Source organism: Geotrypetes seraphini, chromosome 1, assembly GCF_902459505.1.
Source record: "Geotrypetes seraphini chromosome 1, aGeoSer1.1, whole genome shotgun sequence".
Lineage (NCBI taxonomy): Eukaryota > Metazoa > Chordata > Amphibia > Gymnophiona > Dermophiidae > Geotrypetes > Geotrypetes seraphini.
Genome location: NC_047084.1, coordinates 59,590,647 through 59,618,243, shown reverse-complemented (window position 1 = coordinate 59,618,243; position 27,597 = coordinate 59,590,647). Strand labels below are relative to the sequence as shown.

General features: G+C 43.2%; 1 protein-coding gene across 3 annotated transcripts in view; it reads left to right on the top strand.

Moving 5' to 3' along the window:
• The window catches only part of NNT (nicotinamide nucleotide transhydrogenase), a 265,149-nt gene that overhangs the window by 144,736 nt on the left and 92,816 nt on the right, over window positions 1–27,597 (top strand). For all 3 annotated transcript variants that reach the window (XM_033931703.1, XM_033931712.1, XM_033931721.1), the window contains 2 exons: window positions 1,093–1,253; window positions 15,681–15,860. In XM_033931703.1, the coding sequence (XP_033787594.1) occupies window positions 1,093–1,253; window positions 15,681–15,860 (341 nt within the window). The remainder of the gene's footprint in view (window positions 1–1,092; window positions 1,254–15,680; window positions 15,861–27,597) is intronic.

Below are 27,597 nucleotides of genomic sequence, written 5' to 3'. Positions count from 1 at the left end.
TTTATCCCATTAGAAAAATATTTACAAGCATGAAATGTGCCTCAAAGTTTTATTGGAAAGCTAGTTAAGGATTTTCATGGGATCGACCAACAACCACGGATGGTGCTCTCACTACCAAAATTTTTGGCTGTTTTAGAATCAAAGAAAACTGACCACTAAAATAGAGAACTCTCACCAAGATATATATCAAGCTCAATATGTACCTCAAACTCCTCACCTCTAATGTATAATCCCTAGCTCCTCAGAAGTACTACCTGGGCTCAAAAGCTTTCACAGCCATAGGCTTTATGTACTATCTCCTCACTGGAGCCGTTATCAATTTTTACTCACACTTTATTTTTAAATTTTTATTTAACAACCCTTCTAGCATATTTCAAGGGTACTTAGCTTTTAATTGTGGTCTTCTTTTGAGGGAAATAGGAGCCAACATGTTTCACCCACAGAAGGTTTTTTCAAGGCTTATCATCCCTTAGCAAGCTTGGTGGTCATATATGTCGGTGTAAAGCTTGCTAAGGGATGATAAGCCTTGAAAAAACCTTATGTGGGTATTATTTTATTTATCTCATAATATGTATGAATTAATTAATACATTTTGATGTATTAGGTTAGATTTTCTGAAATAGGGAGGGAGGGATTGGGGGGTTTTCTATTTTAGTTACATTTGTCATATTTATTAAATGTATTACATAATATTTAAATCATTATAAAATATGAATATAAGTATGATATATTGTACTTAAAGTGTTCATGAAGAAAATCAAGTGTGTATTTATAAGATTATATGAATTTTTCTGATACACTTGTTGTAATATGCAAAACTGAATAAAGAAATTAAAAAAAAACTAAAAAAACCCTGAAATGTCTGCATTGTAAGGAACACATGATTGAGTGTTTATTTACTTTTGCTTAACTTTAAGATTGCTTAGTTTTGATTAAAACATTAAGGTAATGTTTGCAATTTTCCAACAGTTATATGGTGAATCCACTTGTACATTTTTGCAAATGGTGTTTAACAAAAAAAAATTATGTGGTTGCCCCTTGAACAACTGAACTATGTTTATGACTGGTAATTCATACTCTGTTGAATTGCAGGTATTCTGAATTCTGCACCTCTCCTATTGCCAGGCAGGCATTATCTGAATGCAGGCCTACTGACTGCCAGTATAGGTGGAATGGTTCCTTATATGATTGATCCCAGTTACACTACGGGACTTACTTGCTTGGGATCCATTTCTGCCCTCTCTGCTGTTATGGTAAGTTAACATCCAATGATACTTTATTTATATTAAGAAATACATTTTTTAATGCAAGGATTCTGTCATAAATTCTTTCTGAGTATGAGGTAGGAACTTCTAAACTAATTTCTACCTATTTTGAGTTACTTTATACTTCAGTAAACCTCAACTGTCAATCAGGATTAGATTAATAGGTCCATTTACAAAGCTGCACTGCCCAGCAGTGTACAATAAATGCTGAGCTGCCTGTTTTATTCGTATAGGTGGCTTGAATGTGCGATGCTGTCTAAATGAGCCTTGTTATTTAATGAACCAAACTCATGATTAGTAGCTTGACAATTTGCACTTCATCCCTAAATAACAAATGTCTTTCATATGTTAAATTCATAGACAAACCTGAACAATGTAAAAATAAAATGATTATATAAGACACCTAAGATATATATACTGGCATAATCTGTATCATTTTGGTTATATATGAAGCAATTGTATTACCTAAGTACTCAAATTTATGTGTAAGTTTAAGTGCTCACAAAATGTCAAATACTAAGAAACCATTGGTACATTAAAACATTTAACTAGGGCTGTACAATCACAATTAAAAGACATCCTGCCCCCCCCCCAGTCCAACATCTCTCTTCTTTATTCCATCCTCAAAAAAAAAGTCATTAATACATTCAACATGCAACAGCTTCTACTCTCTTTCTCTGTCCTCTAAAAACATTTGCCCTCTCCTTTTCAGCACTCTTCTCCTTCCAATTCATCCGATATCTACTCTCTCTTTCCCTACACTCTTCTCACCCTTTCATCTACATCTGCCCTCTCTTCCCCTGTAGTAACCCTCCCCCTAAATAAAAGAGGGCTTACCTATTGACAGGAGTGGAGCAGGCAAGCAACTGCAGTGGGGCTTCACTGGGCTGAGGCCTTCATGCTGGCTGGCTCAGGGATTTAAAAAAAAAAAAAAAAGCTACAGGAACTGGCATTGAAGTAGCTACAGGGTAGTGGCTCTGGGACCTGCATTGTATGACCTTATTTGAACATGCTAAGGACTGACCAACTCCTGCCCTCACCAAACTTCCAGTTTTGGAGAGAATGGAAGCCAGCTAGCCGACTTTGAGCATGCACAGATGCTCAAGGCCCTGTACTGGGCTGCCATGCCAATGCTGGTGATGTCTAGACAGATGTTTCATATTATTTCATCTACAGTATCTGCATCCTATGTGCATGTCCTTATATTTCTTCTTCTTGCCTGTTTGCCATTTTTCAACACTGTTTCACAGAAATTGGCATGCTATAACTTTCGTTTCAGTGAGTTTCACTTTCAGTATATTTATTCATTATTCATGTTTGGTTCCAACAATGGCTTCACTATTCGGTTGTACTTCATTTTTTGACTTTTAGGTTATGTTGCATTATACAATCTGTGGGGGGGGGGGGGGGGGAGATGCAAATTCCACCATTAAATGGTAGTACCCTTTTGTTTCCTCAAATATTGATCACTACACAGTACTTTCATTTTTCATTTCAATATGGTTGAGGCTTTGCTGTTGACAATACAATCTGCATACTTACTAATTTGGGTAGTGCTTTTATTTTTATTCTTCATTGGTTCGGGCTTGTCATTCACTTGTTCCATATATCATTCATTTTTGAATGTGTAGCTTTTGTATTTTGCGGCAAGATTAAGTGCCTTGGTCCAACCACTACAATCTTCATATTTATCAATTTAGGCTGTTGTTTCCTGTAACATCCTCATGTTCCAAGTTAGTGGAGGTCCCATTGATGCCCTCCCCAGCTGAATCCTACAACAAATCATCACATATGGGACACAGACTGTGCAAGTCTGTCCAGTTCTGGCCTTAGCTCTTTAATTTACATTCTTCGTTTTCTAATTAGAGAGCCTCTATGTTTATCCCATGCTTTTTTGAATTCTGTCATTGTTTTCCTCTCCACCACTTCCCTTGGGAAGGCATTCTAGGCTTCTCCCACCCTCTCCATGAAGAATTATTTCCTAACATTGCTCCTAAGTCTTTTTCTCTGCAGCCTCAAATTATGCATAAGAACATAAGAATTGCCACTGCTGGGTCAGACCTGTGGTCCATCGTGCCTAGCAGTCCGCTCACGCGGCAGCTCTTTGGTCAAAGACCAGCGCCCTAACTGAGACTAGCCATATCTGTGTATATTCTGGTTCAGCAGGAACTTGTCTAACTTTGTCTTGAATCCCTGGAGGGTGTTTTCCCCTATGACAGATTCCGAAAGAGCGTTAGTTTTCTACCATTCTCTGGTTGTTCAGAACTTCTTATGTTCGTACGGAGTCTATCCCCTTTCAATTTTAGAGAGTGCCCTCTTGTTCTCCCTACCTTGGAGAGGGTGAACAATCTGCCCTTATCTACTAAGTCTATTCCCTTCAGTACCTTGAATGTTTCGATCATGTCCCCTCTCAATCTCCTCTGCTCGAGGGAGAAGAGGCCCAGTTTCTTTAATCTTTTGCTGTACGGCAACTCCTCCAGTCCCTTAACCATCTTAGTCGCTCTTCTCTGGACCCTTTCGAGTAGTACCATGTCCTTCGTCATGTACAGCGACCAGTGCTGGACGCAGTACTCCAGGTAAGGGCGCACCATGACCCGGTACAGCGGCTTTATCGACTTGTTGATCAAAACTCACAAGTCTCTTTCTTGGGAGGTCTCTCCAAGTACCACCCGGACATCCTGTATTTGTGCTTGAGATTTTTGTTACCTACATGCATCACTTTACACTTATCCACGTTGAACCTCATCTGCCATGTTGATGCCCATTCCTCGAGCCTGATTATGTCACGTTGCAGATCTTCGCAATCCCCCTGTGTCTTCACTACTCTGAATAACTTCATATCGTCTGCAAATTTAATCACCTCACTCGTCGTACCAATGTCCAGATCGTTTATAAAGATGTTGAAAAGCACGGGTCCAAGCACCGAGCCCTGCGGCACCCCACTGGTGACGCTCTTCCAGTCCGAATATTGTTCATTTATCTCCCACTCTCTGTTTCCTATGCTCCAGCCAGTTTTTAATCCACATGAGTATTTCACCCTTGATTCCTTGGCTTGCAATTTTCCGAAGTAGCCGTTCATGTGGAACCTTGTCAAACACTTTCTGAAAATCCAGATATACAATGTCGACCTCTAGTTATACCATTTTATCTTCTTTGGAAAAGATTTGGTTCTATATTAATACCTTTCAAATATTTAAATGTCTGTATCATATCTCCCCTGTCCCTCTTCTCCTCCAGAGTATACATATTTAGGTCTTTCGGTCTCTTCTCATACTTCTTTTTGTTCAAATCCCTTACCATTTTCGTCGCCTTTCTCTGGACCACTGCAAATCTTTTTATATCCTTCACCAGATATGGCCTCCAAAACTGAACAGAATACTCTAAGTGTGCCCCACCAATGACCTATATAGGGGCATCAACACCTCAGTTCTTCTACTGGTTATTCTGCTTTCTATACAGCCTAGCATCCTTCTGGCTACAGCTACCACCTTATCACACTGTTTAGATGCCTTTAGATCCTCAAACACAATCACCCCAAAGACTCTCTCTTCAACTGTTCTTATCAGCCTCTCACCTCTTAGCAAATAAGGTTCCCTTGGATTTTTACCCCCCAAATTCATCACTCTGCAGTTCTTCGCATTGAATTTTAGTTGCCAGATGCTAGACCATTCTTGCAACTTCTGCAGATCCTTTTTCATGTTTTCCACTCCCTCCGGGATGTTCACTCTGTTACAAATGTTGGTATTATCTGCAAAAAGGCTAACCTTACTTTCTAACCCTTCAGTAATGTTGCCCAGAAACATATTGAACAGAATCCCAGTACCGATCCTTGAGGCACTACACTACTCACCTGACCCTCCTCTGAGCAAATTCCATTAACCACTCCCCTCTGGCATCTGTCCATCGCCCGGTTTCTAATCTAGTTCACCACTTGGGCCCTAACTTCAGCCCATGGAGTTTATTTAAGAGACTTTGTTGAGGAACTGTGTAAAAGGCTTTGCTGAAATCCTAAGTAAATTACATTTAGCAGCCAAAAAAAGCAAACAGGATGCTAGGAATTATTAAAAAAGGGATGGTTAAAAAGACTAAGAATGTTATAATGCCCCTGTATCGCTCCATGGTGCAACCTCATCTGGAGTATTGCATTCAATTCTGGTCTCCTTATTTCAAGAAAGATATAGTGGCGCTAGAAAAGGTTCAAAGAAGAGAGACCAAGATGATAAAGGGGATGGGATTCCTCTCATATGAGGAAAGACTAAAATGGTTAGGTTCTCTTCAGCTTGGAAAAGAGACGGCTGAGGGGAGATATGATTGAAGTCTACAAAACCTGAGTGGAGTAGAACAGATACAAGTGGATTGATGTTTCACTCTGTCAAAAATAACAAAGATTAGGGGACACTCAATGAAGTTACAGGGAAATACTTTTAAAACAAATAGGAGGAAATTTTTTTTCACTCAGAGAATAGTTAAGCTTTGGAACACATTGCCAGAGGTTGTGGTAAGAGCGGATAGCGTAGCTGGTATTAAGAAAGGTTTGGACAAGTTCCTGGAGGAAAAGTCCATAGTCATTGAGAAAGACATGGGGGAAGCCACTGCTTGCCCTGGATCAGTAGTATGGAATGTTGCTACTCGGGTTTTGGCCAGGTACTAGTGACCTGGATTGGCCACCGTGATAACAGGCTACTGGGCTTGATGGACCATTGGTCTGACCCAGTAAGGCTATTCTTATGTTCTTATGTAGCACACAAAAGGCAACAAGAAACAAAAAATCCAACGGAACTGCAGTGAAATATCATGTAGAAGAACAAAGGCAAAAACTGCAGTGGTGATGTACAAGATGCCAAGGCTTTAATGGAACGATCATTAAAAATAGTCTTAAATAAACAATCATAAAAAATAAATAATGAATATAATCATATAACAGTTTGTATCTAAAAGGATTGATGAACCCGGACCAGACACAGTCCATGTTTCAAAGAAACACTCTTTCCTCAGGGTTTCCTAATGGGTATCATATGCAGGAAACCTGATGGATAACAACTGGAATCGGCAGTGAACAGCCAAACAATCTGTGAACGCTCCTACGAAGTGCAGAACAAAAGTGTCAGGTCTGGGTTCATCAATCCTTTTGATCTTCCTGCAGCTGATCATTTAAAAGCTATCACAAAGTACGAGGTTAAACCAGGCCTAAAGCTTTGCCCAAGATGCAGGCAAGACTTGCGTGTCAAACTGCAAGATCTAAGTAGCCCTAAGTCTGATTCTGACAGTGATGGCCCTACCAATGCATCTGAAAACCTCAATACCAGCTTTTCACCACTAGGAATCTCTCCTCTAAAGATTCAACGGATTAGCAAGCAAAATTCCTTAAGTTATGCTAAACGCAAACTCTCTGAAGCTTATAATGCAATTGCAGACCAAATTACAGTTATTGGTGATTTAATTCTAGCTGATATCAAAGCAGAACCAGAAAGTGGCCAATGTAAAAGGTATTCTGACAATGACCTTCTATTGACTGAACTGAAGCAGAAGTTGGAACTATCTAGGGAGAAAATACAAATTTTCACTCTTGATCCACACAGCTGGACTATTGAGAAAACTGCATTGGAATTTGGCATTTCAACAAGAATAATTAAAAAGGCCAGGAAGCTGAAACAGCAGGGTGGCATTCTTGCTGTTCCAGCAACAAAGAGAGGAAAAGTGCTTGCTCAGCAGATTACACAGAAAGTCCTGGATTTTTATGAAGATGATGAAATCTGTAGAATATGCCCAGGCAAAAAAAGATTGTCTCTGTTCGGATCAGTGGTGAAAAAGTGCAAAAGCAGAAAAGATTGCTATTATGCAATCTGAAGGGAACTGTACACCACCTATTGCAGTCAGCATGGGCCTGAAATTGGGTTCTCAAAGTTCTGTGAGCTTCGGCCAAAGTGGTCTGTCAGTCAGTTCATCATTCAATCTGTGTCTGCACAATCCAACAGAATTTGAAACTTATTCTTTCAGCAATTGCAGTTCCAGATGACTACAAGGTTTTCTGAATAAAACTGTCTGTGATATGAACTCAAAAAACTGCATGTTGCAGCGGTATGAAATATGTCCTGGGCAGATCCCTTTGGAGGAATATTTTACTGAGTTCTTTGGTGAACATGATCCAGATGATATCATTGAATTGAAGCAATGGATTTGCACTGATCGGGATACACTAGAAACTCGACAGTTATCCATAGAGGACTTCACTTCCGAATTAATTGGAAAAATTTCTAATTTGACCAGCCACCATTTTATTTCCAAGTACCAAAGTGCTTATCTGAAGGAACTGAAAGCAAACATAAAGGAGGGGCATGCTATTGTTTTGATAAACTTTGCTGAAAATTATGCCTTCATCGTTCAGGATGCAGTCAGGGATTTCACTGGGAAAATAGCCAAGCGACATTACACCCCTTCGTTGTCTACTTCTGCAATCCTGATATCCAAAGCCTATGCATATGCATGATCAGTGACTACTTGCGTCACGATACTATTGCTGTTCATGCATTTTTGAGGAAGCTTATTCTGCATCTGAAGGAAGTCTTTCCTGTCTTAAGCCATATTCACTACTTTAGTGATGGTTTGCTGTGCAATATAAAAATTTCATGAATTTCATTAACCTCTGCAGCCATAACACTGACTTTCAAATTACTGCTGAGTGGAACTTTTTTGGCACCAGCCATGGCAAATCTTCATGTGATGGGATTGGGGGAACAGCCAAGCGTTTAGCTGGCCATGCCAGCTTACAACACCCTCTCAATAACCAAATTTTGACACCAAGGGATCTATTTGAATTCTGCGATAAATCTGTCTTGGGAATCAAATTTTTCTTCATTGCTAAGGAAGATATTGAAACAATAAGACCTGCTCAGGAGCAAAGGTTTAGTATGGACCACACAGTGGCTGGAACCAAGAGAAAATCACCAATTTAAGTCCATAGACACTGCTAGATTCTGTATTAGCAAAATTTCAAGTGACACCTGCTCATTCATTGCTAATGTCTTACAGTCTGATACTGATCCTGAACATGTCCCTACCTTTCAAGCATCCAGCTTTCAACCGGGACAATACTTAACTTGCATATATGACAATTCTTGGTGGATTGGTCATGTATGTGAAATTTCAATGGAAGAATGCGACATCCTGTTTAATTTTTTGCATCCACAAGTTCCTGCACGGTCATTTCACTGGCCTTCCCACAGAAACATATGCTGGATCCCTAAACAGCATATTATTGCAGGCCTTAATGCACCTATGACCACTTCATCAGGCAGACAGTTCACTTATCCACAAGCTATTTTGGCAAACATTGACCAGATTTTCAAAACTATGTGCAAGAAACTGATTTTTGTCATTATGTATATGCACTTTAAACAAGTGTGATTTTTGCACTTTTCTTTTTTGTCTTTAATAAAGCTTAGAAATTTATATGATATTATCTGACTATTGGGAATGTCTTTCAGACAATGGATCAATAACTGATAAATATGTGGTCTCAGTGTATAATATACTTGTCACAATCTTCATGACAGTGGCAGTGGGTATATGAAAATGCATGGATACAGAGAAGGGGGATCATAAAACAGTAACAATCTGAACTTAACTGTGAAACTTCATGTACCTTGTTCATTTGTATACAACATGGTTTGTGTTAAACATGCCTCTTTCAATATTAAACATTAGTGTGCATATACAACTAATGCTTATCTTTGAAACTTTAATTCTCACCAAAGAAAGGTTGGGTCCAAGATGAAACAGGATAGCTTCTGTAGCAAAAAACATGCTCTTCCAAATGATATTTTAAAAAAACCTACACATTAGAGATATTTCTTACCCCAAGGATTCAAAATAGTTCCGCTATCCAGAAACTCAAAGAGAGGTGGCGGTCTGGCAATCATTTTGAATGACTCCTTAGATTTTGAGAAACTAGATTCAAGATTAATTCCCGATTACGAAATCTTAATCTGTAGATTGTTTCAAAGATCACTAGATGATATTATAATTGTTACATTATTCTATGTCCCACCCAAAGAAATGGAAACTCGCGAAAAATGACTTTTACGAATTTGTTTTATCCAGTACCATGCTCGGGCCACACTGCCTTCTTCTAGGTGATATTAACATCCACATGGATCAAGAGTCTACTGATGTTAAAAATCTATTTTCTTTTCTATCGTATCTAGATTTCTGTACACCAAGTCAAGAAAAAACACATCAAAGAGGCCACCAGCTAGATCTGGTGACCTTTTCCTCAAATCCACATTGTGAAACAAAAAACGATCTTATTGAAATATTGTGGAGTGACACAGCTTGGTCTGATCACTGCTTATGTAATTTTAAATTAAAATGGCAAGAAAAATCTAATAAACTGGGCTATAAAAATAACAAACAGATAGACATGCCTAGCACTGTTAGCAGAGGTAAGATAAACCAAACGGAATTCTGATCACATTACAAATTAAAAGCCAAAGAAGGACCAGAAATCTTTAAAAAAATGATTGGAACAATCTCAGTGATCAAACTCTAGATACTAAAGCACCTAAAGAAAGATAGACCAGTGTAACTCTGGATCAATGCCTAACCATGAAAAACCAGGTGGACTCCTTAATCAGAAAGGGTTTTTTCACTCTCTGGAAATTTAGATCCATCAAATCATATTTTGATACAGCATTCAGAATCCTGGTACAATCCCTCGTACTGAGTCAACTTGATTACTGTTACATCGCCTATTTAGCAATTTCCCAAAAGATTATGCGACGTTTACAATTAATACAAAATGCAGCGGTCAGACTAATCTTCGGGCTGAAGAAATTTGATCATGTGACACCTTACTACCGGCAGTTGCACTGGCTACCAATGGAAGCACGCGTAAAATTTAAGATCGCCTGCCTCTGCTTTAAAGTACTATACGGACTATCCCCTAAATACATAACTGACCTTTTCTCCTTCTCAGTCAACAGACACAAAAGAAGCTCACATTCGAACTTCGTTCCCCCCCCCCCCAGTCAGAGGATATAAACTGAAAAAACACCATGAACACCTTCTCTCACATCAGGCAGTATTATGGGGTAAAGATCTAGAACAATTGCTTTCACCCACTACTTATGAGGAATTCAGGAAGCACCTAAAAACATATCTGTTCCTAAAGTATCTAGACAGCTGACCCATTCATCTCTTTCTCCTAATAACGGTTCTTTTGACCTATTAACCACTTTCTTTCACATCTTTTAAGTTAAATCAATTTGTACCTTCCTTTAGTCTTTTGTAAACCGCATAGAACTTCACGGTACTGCGGTATATAAACTATTATTATTATTATTATTAATATCTGGTATGACAAGGAATTAACAGAACTAAAAAAGGTACTACGAAAGTTGGAAAAAGTCTGGATTAAATCCTGTAAGAATGAAGACAAGATAAAATGGAGAGCAAAAGTTAAAGAATACAAAGCTAAGATCATGGAAAAATGAAGTAAATACTACATGCAATTGGCAAAATAAAAACCAACAGTAAAGAACTGTTTAAGTTTACTCCAAAAAACGTACAAATGCGGAATGCCCTCCAACTGCCGATAAACTGGCAGACTTTTTCAGAAACAAAATTAGCACGCTATGGGCCAGTTTTGGGGGCCAGACTAACGACATGCTAATTCTAATCAGACCAATAGATAATATTAGAGTAAATATGATCTGGGACCAATTCGCCACCCCTGATTGGAACTTTTTCACAAATTGTTTTCCAAATATACGAAAAAGCACTGTTGATTAGACAACTGCCCAAGTAACGTACTGAATAATGCACCCTTTTCCTTCAGAGCAAACCTTTTCAAATGGGTCATTTTCCAATTGCAAGAAGGACAATTTGGGCAGGAACTAGGACAAATTATAGTCACATCTATTATAAAAAACCTAAAGGACCCCATTATATGCGTGAAAAATTACAGACCAGTAGCCAGCATCCCGCTATTTACTAAAATAGTAGAAGGATTAGTAAATGACAAATTGATCAAATATTTAGAAAAATTTAATATCCAGCACGACTACCAATCTGGATTTCGCTCAGGTTACAGTACAGAAACCGTACTAGCATCATTAATTAATCAACTTAACAACCTATTTAGCTTAGGTACCAGTGCCCTGATTCTCCAACTGGATCTAAGCAGTGCCTTCGACCTGGTAGATCATGATCTACTGTTGAGCTGCTTGAATTCAGTTGGAATCATGGGTAATGTACACAAATGGTTCCAGGGTTTCTTGAAAAACAGATCTTATCAAGTATACAGTGCAGGAAAATACTCTTCTCTATGGACAAATTCCTGTGGAGTCCTGCAAGGTTCTCCACTATTGCCAACACTGTTAAAATATATATTTAGTTCCTTTGGCTAATTTACTACAAAGTCTCAATGTGATATTCTACATCTATGCCAACGATATCACCATACTAATGCCGCTACAGACATTCTCAACAGAACTAAGTATCCAAATTTCAAATATTCTGGGAAAAATAGAACAATGAATGTTGCAGTCAATATTGAAACTCAACCCTGAGAAAACTAAGATCTTTCTAGCTAGCCCTAATGATAAACTCAGGGAAACTTCCATTCAACTTAATGGTCAAAAATTCGACATAGTAAGTCACATCAAAATCTTGGGAGTTACTCTAGACCAGGGATCTCAAAGTCCCTCCTTGAGGGCCGCAATCCAGTCGGGTTTTCAGGATTTCCCCAATGAATATGCATGAGATCTATGTGCATGCACTGCTTTCAATGCATATTCATTGGGGAAATCCTGAAAACCCGACTGGATTGCGGCCCTCAAGGAGGGACTTTGAGGTCCCTGCTCTAGACAGACACCTAACGTTTGAGAAACACACTGACCTACTGACTAAAAAATACTTCTCTATTTTATGGAAACTAAGAACCATAAAAAAATATTTTGACATGGTGTCCTTTAGGATACTAGTTCAATCCACCATCCTATCTACCTTAGACTATTGTAATATCACATACCTAGGGTCAACCAAGAAAATATTGCTAAGACTTCATCTGGTTCAAAATGCGGCTGTACGCCTGATCTTTATATTAAAGAAGTTTGACCAAGTAAGCCCTTTTTACGTGCAACTTCATTGGCTCCCTTTCAAAGCTAGAGTTATTTTTAAATTCAGCTGCATTTGTTATAAAGCACTCTTCGGGCTACTACCATCATACTTATCCACCCAACTCAAATTATTCATATCGAATAAGAACACAAGAAAACCTGTCGTCTTAAAAGTTTTCTAGACAAAACTCTGGCTTTTCAAGCAGGGAAAATGATGGTTGTGTTCTCTAATCGCTCAATCCCAATCTTACTATGAGTTCAGAAAATCGATGAGAAAACCTATTTGTTTGGTAAATTTAAGCGATGATTTTACATTGTATTTTACTGTATTACATTGTATTATACTATATTGTATTCCAGTGAATCCTACTGTATTTTGTATCTCCGCTGATATGTATCAGTTCTCTTGCAGTGAACCACCAGTAACTTCTGGTTGGGCGGTATATAAGAAAATAAATTATTATATTTGAATCTGAAAACCAGTGAAAATTTGCGTAAATACATAGTCATATTTTTTGAATGGTCATATCTTCAGCTTCACTTCACTGTAAAGGCTTGTATTGCAAATATAGACAGCAGATGTAAATTCTCAAAGCTGACACATTTTGATCACTAAATTGAAAATAAGATAATTTTTTCTACCTTTGTTGTCTGGTGATTCCATGAGTCTCTGGTTGCACTTCCTACTGTCTTTGCATCCAATATTGCTTTCTTTCTGCCTCCTGCACACTTCCTCTCCTCCGGACCTTAAAAGGCAATGACTTCGTTGACAGAAAAAACCTTTAAAATTCAAAATACACTCATGTGCATGGCAAATAAAATTGACTAACCCCCTCTTTTACGAAACTGAGAAAGTAGTTTCTAGCGCAGGGAGCTGCGCTGAATGGCCCGCGCTGCTTCCAATGCTCATAGGAGCTCAATGAGCGTCAGGAGCAGTGCGAGCCATTCAGCGCAGCTCCCCGTGCTAGAAACTATTGTAGTTTTGTAAAAGGAGGCCTAAATTGTGAGATAAGCCTTCAAAACAGTTTCAAAACAAGATTGTGCTAAGCACTCAAGTTTTGCTACTTGAGTTTGGTCCTATTATCCCCTGATACAGAATTGCATCCTTGTATTAAAGCGCTGTCACACCTTGAACACAGATAAGTTTTGCTATTTTAATTTTTGTTTGCCATGCACATGAGTATGATTTGAATTTTAAAGAATAATTTTTCTGCCAATGAAATAATTGCCCTTTAAGCCGATTGATAATAACTTTGAAAATTACTTCAAGGAAATTTATGCAGATGTATTTACAACTCCTGTTTGGCAAACTCAAATTTTCTGGATTAATTTACAAATGTACATTTGTTCTGTCTTATAAAAATATGCATGCAAGTGCCGACGCTTCCCCAGCCTCATTCCTAGAAGCCACCTCCATTTAGGCTGTTCATGAATAAGTTTACCCACTCATTGGGGGTAATTTTATAAAAGCTATGAATACATGTGAAATACTGTTTTACCTTTTAAAGTTGTTCTCTTAGGCCCGGATTCTGTATAGGACGCCCAGGAGGGGTGTTCTATACAGAATCTGGTCTACACTAACCCCGATTCTGTAACTGGCATCCATGTTACAGATGCCGGTTACAGAATCAGGTTAGAGTAGACGCGGCCGCTACACTTATCACGGCAAGGGATCTTCCTGCCGTGATAAGTATAGCGGCCACAGCCACCTGTTTGATTGCCAGCAGGAGGGTGCCCAACCCCTCCTGCCGGAAGGCCACCCCCCTCCCCCCAACACTTCTGATCGCTGGCAGGAGGGTGCTCAACCCCTCCTGCCGGAACACCACCCCTGACACTCCCGATCGCCGGCAGGAAGGTGCCCAACCCCTCCTGCCAGAAGGCTGCCCCCCTCTGGACCCCCCACGCTAACGCCCCCCCCACGCTAACACCCCCCGATGACCCCCCCAAACTAACCTCCCCCTCCAACTAACCTCTAATTGTTGGCTGGCCAGACGGGTCTTGCTGTCCAGCCAGCAGGCCCGCCTCATCGAAATGAGGTGGGCCCGCCCCTTTCCAGCCCATCCCCGCTAAGCCTAAGGCCTGATTGGCCCAGGCTCTAAATTGTAAGCGTCTCTTCCTCTACTAGGGAGACGCGTAGGGCTGCTTAGGTTCGCCTAAGGCCCTTAGGCGAGCTTAGGTGGTCTTGCGGGCCTCCCTAGGCTCCCGGAGGCGCCTTCAATATAGGCGGCCTGCCTGGGGAGCATTTTTTTTTTTTTTTTTTAAACGTGCATCCCGATTGGCTGAATAGACAGCTGTAGGACGCCTACAGCTGTCTAAAATCGGGATGCACTTTGCAGAATCAGGACCTTAGTCTTTTGTAGCAAAGGGGTAGAGAATGACCTGGGGTCAAATTTTCCCTGTTCCCACGAGTTCTGTCTTCATCTGCACAAGCTACGAACACTTTAAAATCATAAGTGTTCGAGGCTTGTTCAGTTAAAGCAGAGCTTGCAGGGATGGGGATATTGAGTTCATTAGCTTCGAAAGCTAATGTGCTCATTTGGCTACTTGTAAGAAACAAGAGCTCTACCCTACATTTCCCTAGGGTTCCTGCTTGTCCAGCCTCTCATGACTTGCATCCTTCTCCCCCTCCCAATTGGACTCTGCCTGCTCACATTAGCCAGTGTTCCAGCAGGAGCAAGAGAGTACAGGTTTCAGGAGTCTGAGAGCTCATTTATTTAATTATTCATTCATTCAATTTTTCTATATTGTTCTCCCAGGGGAGCTCAATATGGTTTACATAAATTTATTCAGGTACTCAAGCATTTTTTCCTGATCTGTCCTAGTGGGTTCACAATCTATATAATGTACCTAGGGCAATGGGAGGATTAAGTGATTTGCCCAGGGTCACAAGGAGCAGCGTGGGTTTGAACCCACAACCTCAGGGTACTGAAGCTGTAGCTTTTAACCACTGTGCCACAATTTCCCCCTGGATATTAGCTGAAACACTGTAAAGGTGCCACAATTACCTGAGGAGTATCTGTAAGACTCATGAGGCAGGCTTTTTAAAGCTGAAACACAATTCATGTCTCGTCTTATATGATGAAACTATTTAATAAAGACTTTTATAAATATCGCAGGTTGACTTGCTTCTTTGTTGGCCTTGCTGTTTGTGTTTTGACTCTGCCGTGTGTCTTCTGCTTTTTTTGTCCATATTCCTAGGTTGTTTGTAATATTTTTAGCATTTCTCACAAGACTTGCTTATAAGCACTTTTGAGCACAGTGTATTGACTAACTGAAACTACCTTGTATGCCTGCTTAGGGCGTGACTCTGACTGCTGCTATTGGAGGTGCTGACATGCCAGTAGTTATCACAGTTTTGAACAGTTACTCTGGATGGGCGTTATGTGCTGAGGGCTTCCTGCTCAACAACAACTTGCTCACCATTGTTGGTGCTCTCATCGGTTCTTCTGGAGCTATTCTCTCTTATATCATGTGTGTGGTAAGCAAATTTTAAATTACATTTATCCTAATTAAAACTGCAAAGCACTGTGAAAAAAATATATGGATAGATATGAGAATAACATTTATTTGCATAGTATAAATAAGAAATAATCATGTTGAATTTATATTAGCATTAAAGATTATCTTTGCTAAAGATTTTGTGAATGCAAATTAGTGACACAATCAAAGATGTAAAAGGGTAGCTTTTATTTTTCCAGCTAATTGAATAGTATCTTTCATGCTTCACATGTTGCTTTATTGCAGTGTCCTTCAAACTTTCTTGAACTGCATCACTCTAAAGGTACTGGATGCAGCTCGAGGCACTCGGAAGTGTGTGGTTGTCGCCATGATGACATCACATGAATGTGTGGCATCACGTCGACATCTGTGCATGCGCAAAGGCCCTTCAGACGGGCCCCGAGATGCCAGTGGGGGGGTGCCAGCAGGGAAAAGGGCCAAAGAGAAGGAGAGGCGCCAGCTGATTTCCTACAGGATGTGCCTCTCGCTGTGAGAGTCAGCAGTTGCTGACACCTTTCCTCCTCCCCAGAATGAAATCTCAGGAGGCACACTATACTTCCCCCTCCCGATTTGCGGTTTTTGGACTCGCAATTTCGATTATTTGTGATTTCCTAAAACCGGAACTCATGGCAGCCATTTTGTATGAGTGATCTGCACAGGGCAGGAGAAGACCGCTAGACTACCAGGTAAGGTCCGGGATGCCGGGGATGATGGAAGGTGGGGGGAGGCGGAGGTGGATCAGAGCCGGCCCAAAAGTTATTTGCAAATTTTCAATATTTGCGGAACGGCTCAGCCCCTAACCCCCGCGAATATTGAGAAAGGAGTGTAGAGTGCCATGGCACACAGTTTGTGATACACTGCTTTATTGCTTCAGAGGCCACTGGAACAAAACTTTTAGAGGCATTGTTCTAACTCATTCATAATGACAGAGTACTCGCATCCCTTGACCTTAAAAATATCCTACAAAAAGCACATCCAACAAAGTATTTTTATGATTGAAAAATACATATATTTTTGGAAATACAAAATTACTTTATCCTATATAGGTTGGGAAAGATGTGTAGGTAAAATGCTTTTATCCCAGGACAAGCAGGCAGGTATTCTCACTAGTGGGTGATGTCATCCGACAGAGCCCCGATACGGACATCTTGCAAGCATGTCTTGCTTGAAGAAACTCAGAAGTTTCGAGATGCCCGCACCGCACATGCGCCAGTGCCTTCCCGCCCGATGCTCCGGGCATGTCTCCTCAGTTCTTTTTCTTCCGCGGAGCTGAGAAGTCTATCTTCAATTTGCGCCCATTGAATCTTTTTTTTTTGCCTTCTATTTTGCCGCGGGTTGAGTTCTTTTGGCTCTCCTGTGCATTTATTTCTTCCTTTGATTTCTTTTTTAAAAAAAAATAAAAAAATTTTTTTTCCTTCCGATACCGGGTCGGCCGCGTGGCTGGGGCCCCGCGCCTTCGACCTTGCGGCGGAGCTTTTCCGGCCTATGTCCCGGCCGATTACCGGTTTTAAAAAGTGTAGCAAGTGCCAGCGCGTGATTTCGCTCACGGACCCTCATCGACGCTGCTTACAGTGTCTGGGACCGGATCACTTCCCGAAATCGTGCCGGCCTTGCTCCACTTTGACGGTGAGAGCGTTTAAGCGCCGCTGTCTGCTGTGGGAGCCCATGTTCAAGAAGGAAGCTTCATCGGATCCTGCAGCTTCGACATCGACGGGTGCTTCGACTCCTTCCGCGAAGCCCTCTGCCTCCCCGGCTGCTTCGGGCCTCCTGAAACCGGCATCGTTCACACCGGTTTCGGCCCCGGCTTTGGCACCGGTGCCTTCCTCCGTCTCCTCGGAGCAGGTATCAACCCCGACAGTTCCACCGGTGGTGCTCAAGGTGCCGAAGACTGGCAAACAGAAGCACGCAGCACAGAAGGAGCGCGGAGACCGTGCGGAAGGGCCCCCTTTTGGTGCGGATCCCTCCATATCGGCTTCGTTGCGGTCCCTTCTGGAGGCTTAGTTCGTGGAGCTCATGCAGACCATGGGGCCTCGGCTGATTGCCACCATCCAGGGTGACCTTCCAGCTTCGGCTTCGAGGGGCGGACCGCCCCCTCCTCCTCCTCCTCGCCGCACGACCTCGTTGCTCGGCGAGGAGGAGCGGCGAGCGGTGTCCGGGTCCTCGAGGAGGTCCTCCGTTAGCGCTGTACCTCCTTTGGAACCGATTCCCTCGAGGAGGGCCTCCCTTAGTGATATGCCTCCCTTGGAGCCCATCCCCTCGAGGAAAGCCTCGTTTAGTGACCTGCCTCCCTTAGAACCGATTACTCCGCCCCATGACTCAGTGTGGCGTCCACCTTCGGGGCCACCCAGTCCTGGGCATAGCAGGAAGCAGGACGAGTTCTTCCGAACCCCCTATCAAACCTGGGCGTCGTCGGGGGAGGCGCCGACTCTTCCGCCTCTGCGATCGACGGCATCGAGTCCAATCTGCTCCCTGGCGGCGTCTGAACCAGTTTCTCACAGGCGGGCTCGATCCCCTTCCAGGCATCGGGAGGGGCATCGATCCAGACATTCTTCGAAGCATTCCTCTCGGCACTCGACCGTCTCGCCTCAGAAGAAATTGCCTCGGTTGGGGTATGCTGCTTCGACTGGGTCTCCTCCTCCGGGCCCGGAGTTCGAGGACCCTGAGGTTTTCTACTCGTCCTGTTGCTCGCAGGCCTCTCTGGAGCCTGAAGCCTCTTCTTCTTCTAGTCCGTCTCGCAGACCGGCGACGGCGGACCAACTGTCCTTTTCATCGTTCCTCAGGCAGATGACATGGACATTACTCTCGATGCTGGGTCTCGATACTCCAAGGAAAACCTCGATACCATGCACTTGCCTCGTCCTCCGGCGGAGTCCTTGCGACTTCCCCTGCACAAGCTCCTCGACCAGACCTTCATGCGATGCTTTGAGTCTCTTTACTCTATCCCGGCGGTCCCTGGCAAATTGGATGCGCGGTACCGCACAGTGCATCATAAAGGCTTCGAGGTTCCTCAGCTTTCTCACCAGTCCCTCCTGGTCGAATCCTCGCTCAAGCGGTCTCATCCTGGCCAGGTCTATGCTTCAGTGCCTCCGGGCAGCGAGGGCAGAACCATGGATAAGTTTGGTCGACGCATCTATCAGAATTCAATGATGGCATCTCGAGTCCTAATTACAATTTCCACTTTGCAGCCTACTTGGAATTTTTTCTACCTGTGCTTCGGAAGTTCACACCCTACATCGATTCCCAGGCTAGGTTTGAGTTTGAGGAAGTGGTTGCTTCGCTGTCCCAACTTCGGCTTCAGTTAATGCAATCTGCCTATGATGCGTTCGAGCTCTCAGCCCGAGCGGCGGCCTGCTCGGTGGCGATGCGCCGGTTGGCCTGGTTGCGGACCATTGATATGGACCCGAATCTTCAGGACCGCCTGGCGAACGTCCCGTGTGCTGGGGCGGATCTTTTTGACGAATCCATCAAGACTGTTATGAAGAAGTTGTCTGACCACAAAAAGTCCTTCCAGTCTATCCTTAGGCCGAAGCCTAAGCCTCAGCAGTCTCGACCTTCTCGTCCGCCGTTGATTTATCAGCGGCGTTATCAGCCGAGGCAAACTCCACCTGTGAGGCAACTGGCGAAGCGCCAGCCTCCCCAGAAGGGTCAGCCTAAGTCTCAGTCGCCTGCTGTCCCTAAGACCACTCAGCCTTTTTGACTGTCTCGTCGAGGGCATAACCAACCTCGTTCTGCCTCCCCCTGTTTTTCCCATCGGAGGGCGCCTCCATCACTTTTATCATCGCTGGGAGGCCATAACAACCGACCTCTGGGTCCTTACTATCATCAGGGAAGGATACTCTCTTCATTTCCATCGGGTCCCTCCGGACCACCCTCCAAAAGAGTATCCTTCTAACTTGACTCAGACCGCCCTTCTTCTCCAGGAAGCTCAGGCTTTGCTCCGGCTTCGTGCCGTGGAGCCGGTCCCGTCGGACCAACTGAACCAGGGGTTTTACTCCCGGTACTTCCTTGTTCCGAAGAAGACGGGCGATCTGCGACCCATTTTGGACCTCAGGGCCCTCAACAAATTCCTAGTCAAGTAGAGGTTTCGCATGCTGACTCTTGCTTCTCTCTACCCTCTCCTCGAGCAGAACGACTGGTTATGCTCTCTGGATCTCAAGGAGGCCTACACTCACATTCCCATTCATCCGGCCTCCCGCAAGTTCCTCAGATTTCGGGTGGGACATCTACATCTGCAGTATCGAGTGCTTCCATTCGGCCTGTCCTCGTCTCCCAGAGTCTTCACGAAGTGCCTGGTGGTGGTGGCCGCTGCACTCCGGAACAGGGGTCTTCAGGTATTTCCATACCTCGATGACTGGCTCATCAAGGCCCCGTCAGCTGCAAAGGTCATTTCGGCGACCTTGACCACGATCTGCTTCCTGCAGAGCCTAGGCTTCGAGATCAATTTTCCCAAATCTCATCTGCAGCCTACCCAGTCCCTTCCCTTCATCGGGGCGGTACTGGACACCATTCAGCTTCGAGCATTCCTTCCTCCTCAGCGCATGGATGCTCTTCTTCGTCTCTGCCAGTCTGTATCTTCTCGCCAGTCCATTTCAGCGAGACACATGATGGTCCTCCTGGGCCACATGGCCTCTACAGTTCATGTGACACCCTTTGCCAGGCTCCATCTCGGAATTCCTCAGTGGACCCTAGCTTCTCAATGGACTCAAGTGTCAGACCCGTTGACTCGACACATCATAGTCACTCCTGCTCTTCGGCGGTCTCTACTTTGGTGGATGACCTCTTCGAATCTATCCAGAGGTTTGCTGTTTCACACTCCTCCTCATCAGAAGGTTCTCACAACCGATTCCTCGACCTATGCCTGGGGGGCTCATCTGGTTGGGCTTCGCACTCAGGGATTCTGGACCTGTGCGGACCGACTCCATCAAATCAATCTTCTGGAGCTCAGAGCCATCTTCAATGCTCTTCAAGCTTTTCAACATCTGCTTCACGACATGGTGGTCCTCATTCGCACCGACAATCAGGTCGCCATGTATTATGTCAACAAGCAAGGGGGCACGGGCTCGGCCTTCCTCTGCCAGGAAGCTCTCAGAGTCTGGGATTGGGCGGTTCGCCACAACACCTTCCTCAAAGCTGTCTACATTCAGGGGAGGGACAATGTCTTGGCGGACAAACTGAGTCGTCTTCTCCAGCCTCACGAATGGACACTCCACTCCAAGCCCCTTCATCAGATCTTTGCTCAGTGGGGAACGCTTCAGATAGACCTCTTTGCGGCTCCCCACAATTTCAAGCTGCCTCAATTTTGCTCCAGGATCTACGCTCCTCATCGCCTCGAGGCAGATGCTTTTCTGCTGGATTGGGGGAATCGCTTTCTGTATGCGTTTCTGCCATTCCCTCTCATTCAAAAGACTCTAGTCAAACTGAAGTCCGAACATGCCACCATGATTCTGATAGCCCCTCGGTGGCCCAGGCAACCTTGGTTCTCCCTTCTACTTCAACTCAGCAGCAGGGAACCGTACCTACTTCCAGTGTTTCCTTCACTGCTTACTCAGCATCAGGGGTCTCTGCTTCATCCCAACCTGCAGTCTCTCCACCTGACAGCTTGGTTCCTCTCAACGTAACTCCGCACCAGTTTTCCCAGGCGGTGAGGGATGTCTTGGAGGCTTCCAGGAAGCCTGCTACTCGTCAATGCTACTCCCAAAAATGGACTAGATTTTCTTCATGGTGTATTTCCAATTCTAAGGAGCCTCAGCGAGCCTCCCTATCCTCTGTTTTGGACTATCTTTTACATCTGTCTCAGTCTGGTCTCAAGTCGACATCTATACGAGTCCACCTGAGTGCTATTGCGGCTTTCCATCAGCCTCTACAAGGGAAACCTCTCTCTTCTCATCCTGTGGTTTCCAGATTTATGAAAGGACTTTTTCATGTCAATCCTCCTCTCAAACCGCCTCCAGTGGTTTGGGATCTAAATGTTGTCCTTTCTCAGCTTATGAAACTTCCTTTTGAGCCTCTGAGCAAGGCTCCACTAAAGTTTCTCACTTGGAAAGTGGTTTTTCTGGTGGCCCTCACATCTGCTCGCAGGGTCAGTGAGCTTCAGGCCTTGGTGGCGGACCCACCTTTCACAGTATTCCATCATGACAAGGTGGTCCTCCGCACTCACCTGAAATTCCTGCCTAAAGTGGTCTCTGAATTTCACCTCAACCAATCCATTGTGCTTCCAGTGTTCTTTCCAAAGCCTCATTCTCATCCTGGAGAATCAGCTCTTCACACTCTGGACTGTAAACTTGCTTTGGCTTTCTACTTGGATCGCACCAAACCACACAGAACTGCTCCTCAACTTTTCATCTCCTTTGATCCAAACAAGTTGGGATGACCTGTATCGAAGCGCACCATCTCCAACTGGATGGCGGCTTGTATCTCTTTCTGCTATGCCCAGGCTGGATTACCCCTTCCCTGTAAGGTCACAGCCCATAGGGTCAGAGCAATGGCAGCCTCTGTAGCCTTCCTCTGATCGACACCGATTGAGGAGATTTGTAGGGCTGCCACTTGGTCCTCGGTTCATACGTTTACCTCTCATTATTGTCTGGATACTTTCTTCAGACGGGATGGGCAGTTTGGCCAAACTGTGTTACAAAATTTGTTCTCCTAAGTTGCCAACTCTCCCTCCATCCCATTGAGGTTAGCTTGGAGGTCACCCACTAGTGAGAATACCTGCCTGCTTGTCCTGGGATAAAGCAATGTTACTTACCGTAACAGTTGTTATCCAGGGACAGCAGGCACCTATTCTCACGTCCCACCCACCTCCCCTGGGTTGGCTTCTCTGCTAGCTACCTGAACTGAGGAGACACGCCCGGAGCATTGGGCGGGAAGGACTGGCGCATGCGCGGTGCGGGCATCTCGAAACTTCTGAGTTTCTTCAAGCAAGACATGCTTGCAAGATGTCCGTATCGGGGCTCTGTCGGATGACATCACCCACTAGTGAGAATAGCTGCCTGCTGTCCCTGGATAACAACTGTTACGGTAAGTAACATTGCTATTTGTGAGAATTGTTTTGAAAATTGTCTTGTTTGAGATATTTTAAAAAAGCATATTACAGATTTATTGCTTTTTCATATAGACCTGTTTTTAAACTTGTGCTGTGTTGGTAATTTTAAATTTCTTCAGTGATCACTTTGAGATCGTTCCAGTGGTGGTCTTTTGAAGAGCTTTACCAAAGGTAGTACTTTTTACAAGCCTCTGCCCTTTTACCTATTGTGTGCCAAAGTGAGCAGTTGATTCTGAAGGAATTACAAGGAATTTGGTTTGCTATTTCATTTTATCTTGCTGGTTACTCATTTTCCACAATGTATATTTTTTAGCTAATTGCTAGAAATAATCAGAATCTTAGCATTTGAGATGAAGGAAGTGAAACATTTATTTTGATTATACTAATTACAGTTTGCATTATAGAATCAGATTTGGAGGTAGTACCAGTTGACCAGGTGCAGTTGTTAAGTAATAGGGCTCTATGGTTTTTCTTGCTAGATGTGGTTCAGTTATTTTAATTGTCTTCTGTGTTTTAGTTATGTAATGAGATTCAGGGTATTAAGTTGTTTACTGTACTACTTGCATTTTAGTTGTTAGAAAGCTTTAAGCACTTGTCTGATATGGCAGTTAATAAACACAAGCAATGGATTAAAATTACTATTGCTTAGAGCAGGAATCCACAAACTATGGTCTGTAGACTATTAGTCCACAGGGCATACTTTCCAGCCCACCAAACTGCCCTTTCTTGTGGCCAGATTGGACAGGGGAACAAAGTTCATTTTTTTTGAGGGGGGGGGGGTTAAGGAGCAGAGGGTGAACAACCTGTCTTTATCTACTAAGTCTATTCCCTTCATTATCTTGAACGTTTCCTCAGTCTCCTCTTTTCAAGGGATAAGAGGCCCAGTTTCTCTAATCTCTCACTGTACGGCAACTCTTCCAGCCCCTTAACCATTTTAGTCGCTGTTCTCTGGACCCTTTCAAGTAGTAAGGGCTGTTATCAATTGTGGAACCACTAAGCTCAGGTAGAGGGTCAGATTCACTGGTTGATTCAGATAAATTTGCCATTGCTTCTGGCCTATGTATAGGAGGTACATGAGGTATGTTGTGTGAGAAGAGGGGTGACTAAGATCCTTTGTACTTCTAGCATTTCTTTCAGTTACTGTCTTAATAATTGACCCATTTGTGAAGTGTCTCACTAACTCAATTGGATCTAAGATTTGTGATGTTGGTGGGTCCATATATAATATTCCATCTGAAATGTGGCATCCTCAGACTTAAAATTTTGCAGTGGTCCGAGTCACAGCTTTCTTCATTCTGTGAGCAAGTTTGATGTCTTAACTTTCGTTGTATTTTGCTATTGGCTTGGATATTGTAGAGTTTTCACTTTGTGGCATTCAGACCGATTGACCTATGAGGAGTAAGTGATTTTTGTGTAGAGTTTTATCACTTTCAGGTGTCAGCTTCTACACTGGCAGGTTTGGCAATTGAGTCACTACCACATAGGGCTCTTTGCACCAGTGGTTTGATAGCTTGTGCTTGCCTGGGATGCCTAGAGCCCTGATCAGTACTCTGTCTCCAGCTTGTAGCTTTTGGCTTTTGACTGGCATCATAGCGGAGTTTATTACCTGTATTTTGTTTGTCAACTCTCTTGAGCTGCTTGACAGGCTGCATTGAGTTTGCTGCTTGAGATTCTGGATGTATTTGAGATGGTTTCCTGAAGAGTGTCCTCCTGGTGTGACCTCAAAACATACATCCACAAGTAGTCTAGCTTCTTGGACAAACATAAGGTAAGGGGAATACCCCATAGCATCATTCTTTGTGCAGTTCTAAGCATGTATCAATCTGTTGATTCCATTGTTGTTTCTGCTTTGGGTCTAAGGTACCCAATATGTTTAACAAAGTTCTATTGAAGCTTTCTGGTTGTGGATCTCCCTGTGGGTGGTATGGTATAGTATGCGACTTTTTGATGCCACAAACTTTGCACATTCTCAGATTAACCGACTTTCAAAAAAATCCCGAGTGGATTCCTTCTGCAGATGGCTTACAACCATTGGGAGATAACCCATATGTCTAGAATGACTTGCCTATCTACTAGAAAAGATATTATCAAGGTAAGGACATAATCTTTTTTTGTACTAATAATCCACCAGGTAAAGTGCTCTCAAGTGAAGCATCTGTCTATCAATGGTTGCTTTTTTATCTTTGGAATAAGCTCTACATTAGTGTTTCTCAACCTGTGGTACGCTTACTTTAGGGGGTACGCTTACTCTAGGGGGTACGTGTCCTGGCCACCAATTCCCGCATTTCCACCCGTCCATCCACTGCTGCTGCCACCGCCCCCCGGGATCTCGCGTTCCTGCCCTCCACCGCTCCTGCGACAACCTTTTTGGAGCCACACTTGCTCCTTCAGTCTTCAGCCTTCTACAGCACTTTGCGGTGGGCGGTGCATACAGCGATTCAGGCACTGCATCTAAGTGGCTGACCCAGAAGCCTTCTCTCTGATGTCAGAGTTGATGTTAGAGAGAAGGCTTCTGGGTCAGCCATGTGCAACATGTGGGTTGCTGCTTGTGCCATGCATTGTGGGAGTGCTGCTGGGGGCTGAGGACCGAAGGAGGATTGAGTGCAGTTCAGACAAGTAAGGGGGACATGATGTTTTGTGACTGTCTGGGGTTCAATAATAATTGACTTAGTACTACTAGAAACAGAGCTTTGTGTTACATTTCAGCTGAAGTGGTTTGCATATTTATATCAAAGGAAGGCAAAAGCAAGAAGACCCAAATTTCCACAGGAAAAGAAGAGCAAATCCAAACAAACGAGACTGTGGAAAGTCAATGTTCTCAGACCTTGAGTTGTAATTTATTCAAAGTATTCTTGACAACAATAATAGAAACAATAAGCACAATAAAAACTTTATCCACATTTATCATAAGAGGACCCAAACCCTAAATTACAACTCAAGGTCCGAGAATGTTGACTTTCCACAGTCTCGTTTGTTTGGATTTTCATATTTATATTACATTCAGGTACTTCCTCTCGTTTGTGGGCTTTCAATCCAAGTTTTATGTCTGGGGCAATGGAGGGGTTAAGGGTCTTGCCCAAAGTTACAAGGAGCCACAGTGGAAATCAAACTTGGTTCTGCTGTGGTTTAAGTGCCTTTTATGTTACGGGGCGTGGCATGGTTGGATAATTTGACAAGAAATTCAACAGATTAATTATTTATTGAGTTAGATATGGTGCTGGAGACGGAACAGAAGGACAGATTGAAGGTGATGCAAGGTGGAGGAATATTGGACATAGTGATGAAGGGAGAGATGTGGAATGGTGCTAGAGTGAGGTGATAGGAATGGCCATGGGGCCGGTGGGCAGTGGTGAAAAATGCTGCACATGATCTGGGGATGAGAGAGGGAGAAATATTGGACTGGGAGGGGGCTAGAAAGGAACAAGGGAGGGGAGATGTCAGACCATTGGAAGGGGGAGGGGATGTGTGTGTGAGATCTTGCCCATAATGACTAATTAGTACAAGTACTTTTTATGTATCTAATGTTGTATGAAAAGTTTAATTAGTATTCCCCCCCCCTTTTTTTTAATGAGTTTTAATGGATCATTTTATGCTAAAAGAAAGTTCCTCTGCTTTCAGAGAAAGTCTCTCAGAGCAATGTGCAACTTGAAGAAGTTTATAAGAAACTAAGACCTTGGCTGAGATTGGTTATTTATAAAAATAAATAGAAAAAATGGCATTACAATTAGTACTATTATTATGGAGGTGGAGTCAGGGACGGAGTTTCGGCGGGTCTGGGGTAGAACTTGGGTGGGGTACACTGTTGGTATTTGTTAGGCTTAGGGGGTACTTGGCTTGAAAAGGTTGAGAAACACTAGTCTACATGTCACACTAGTGCCCCATCATTGGTACAGTTTCTCGAACCCCTGTAATTTTCTCTGGAAATTCAACTTCTACTATCACATAACATGGGTGGCTGCTTTCACTGAGGCCCTGTATGGCCAAGCCCTCTACAGCAGGGTCTCAAAGTCCCTCCTTGAGGGCCGTAATCCTAATGAATATGCTTGAGATCTATGTGCATGCACTGCTTTCAATGCATATTTATTAGGGAAATCCTGAAAACCCGACTGGATTGCGGCCCTCAAGGAGGGACTTTGAAATCCCTGCTCTACAGGGTGTAGAGGCAGATGCCTCAGATAGGCATTGTACCAGTAGTCAAAGATGGCGATCTATGACCCGCTGTCTAATAGTGCCTTCACTTGTTTCCCTTCTTCTTTCATGGAGACTATCAATCCTTTCAATATAGTAGAGGCAGAACCTCGGGTGCACACTGGTTTAGTATAAAAGAGACTAAAAAAAAACATGTACTGTAGGCCCTAAATGCCATGTGTAAGCGCATGCATTCAATATGGAACACCAGAGAAAATGAAATGCCAACCCTGAAAAGGGAAACCAAAATATGGAGAACAAATACAGAAATTGACATATTTAGTTTTAGATGGATAAAACAAGAGAGAACAAATAAGAGAGTATTTACAGACAAAGGAGTTGTAACATGCTACATAGTGTCAGCTTTAACAAATTGTACAATGTGGTATTGGAAGCGGGTAGTGTATAGCAGTGCTCAGGGAACGTTGAAAAAGATACCTGACACTGAAATCTGTACGGCGCACTGAAGAAATAAAATATATATAAA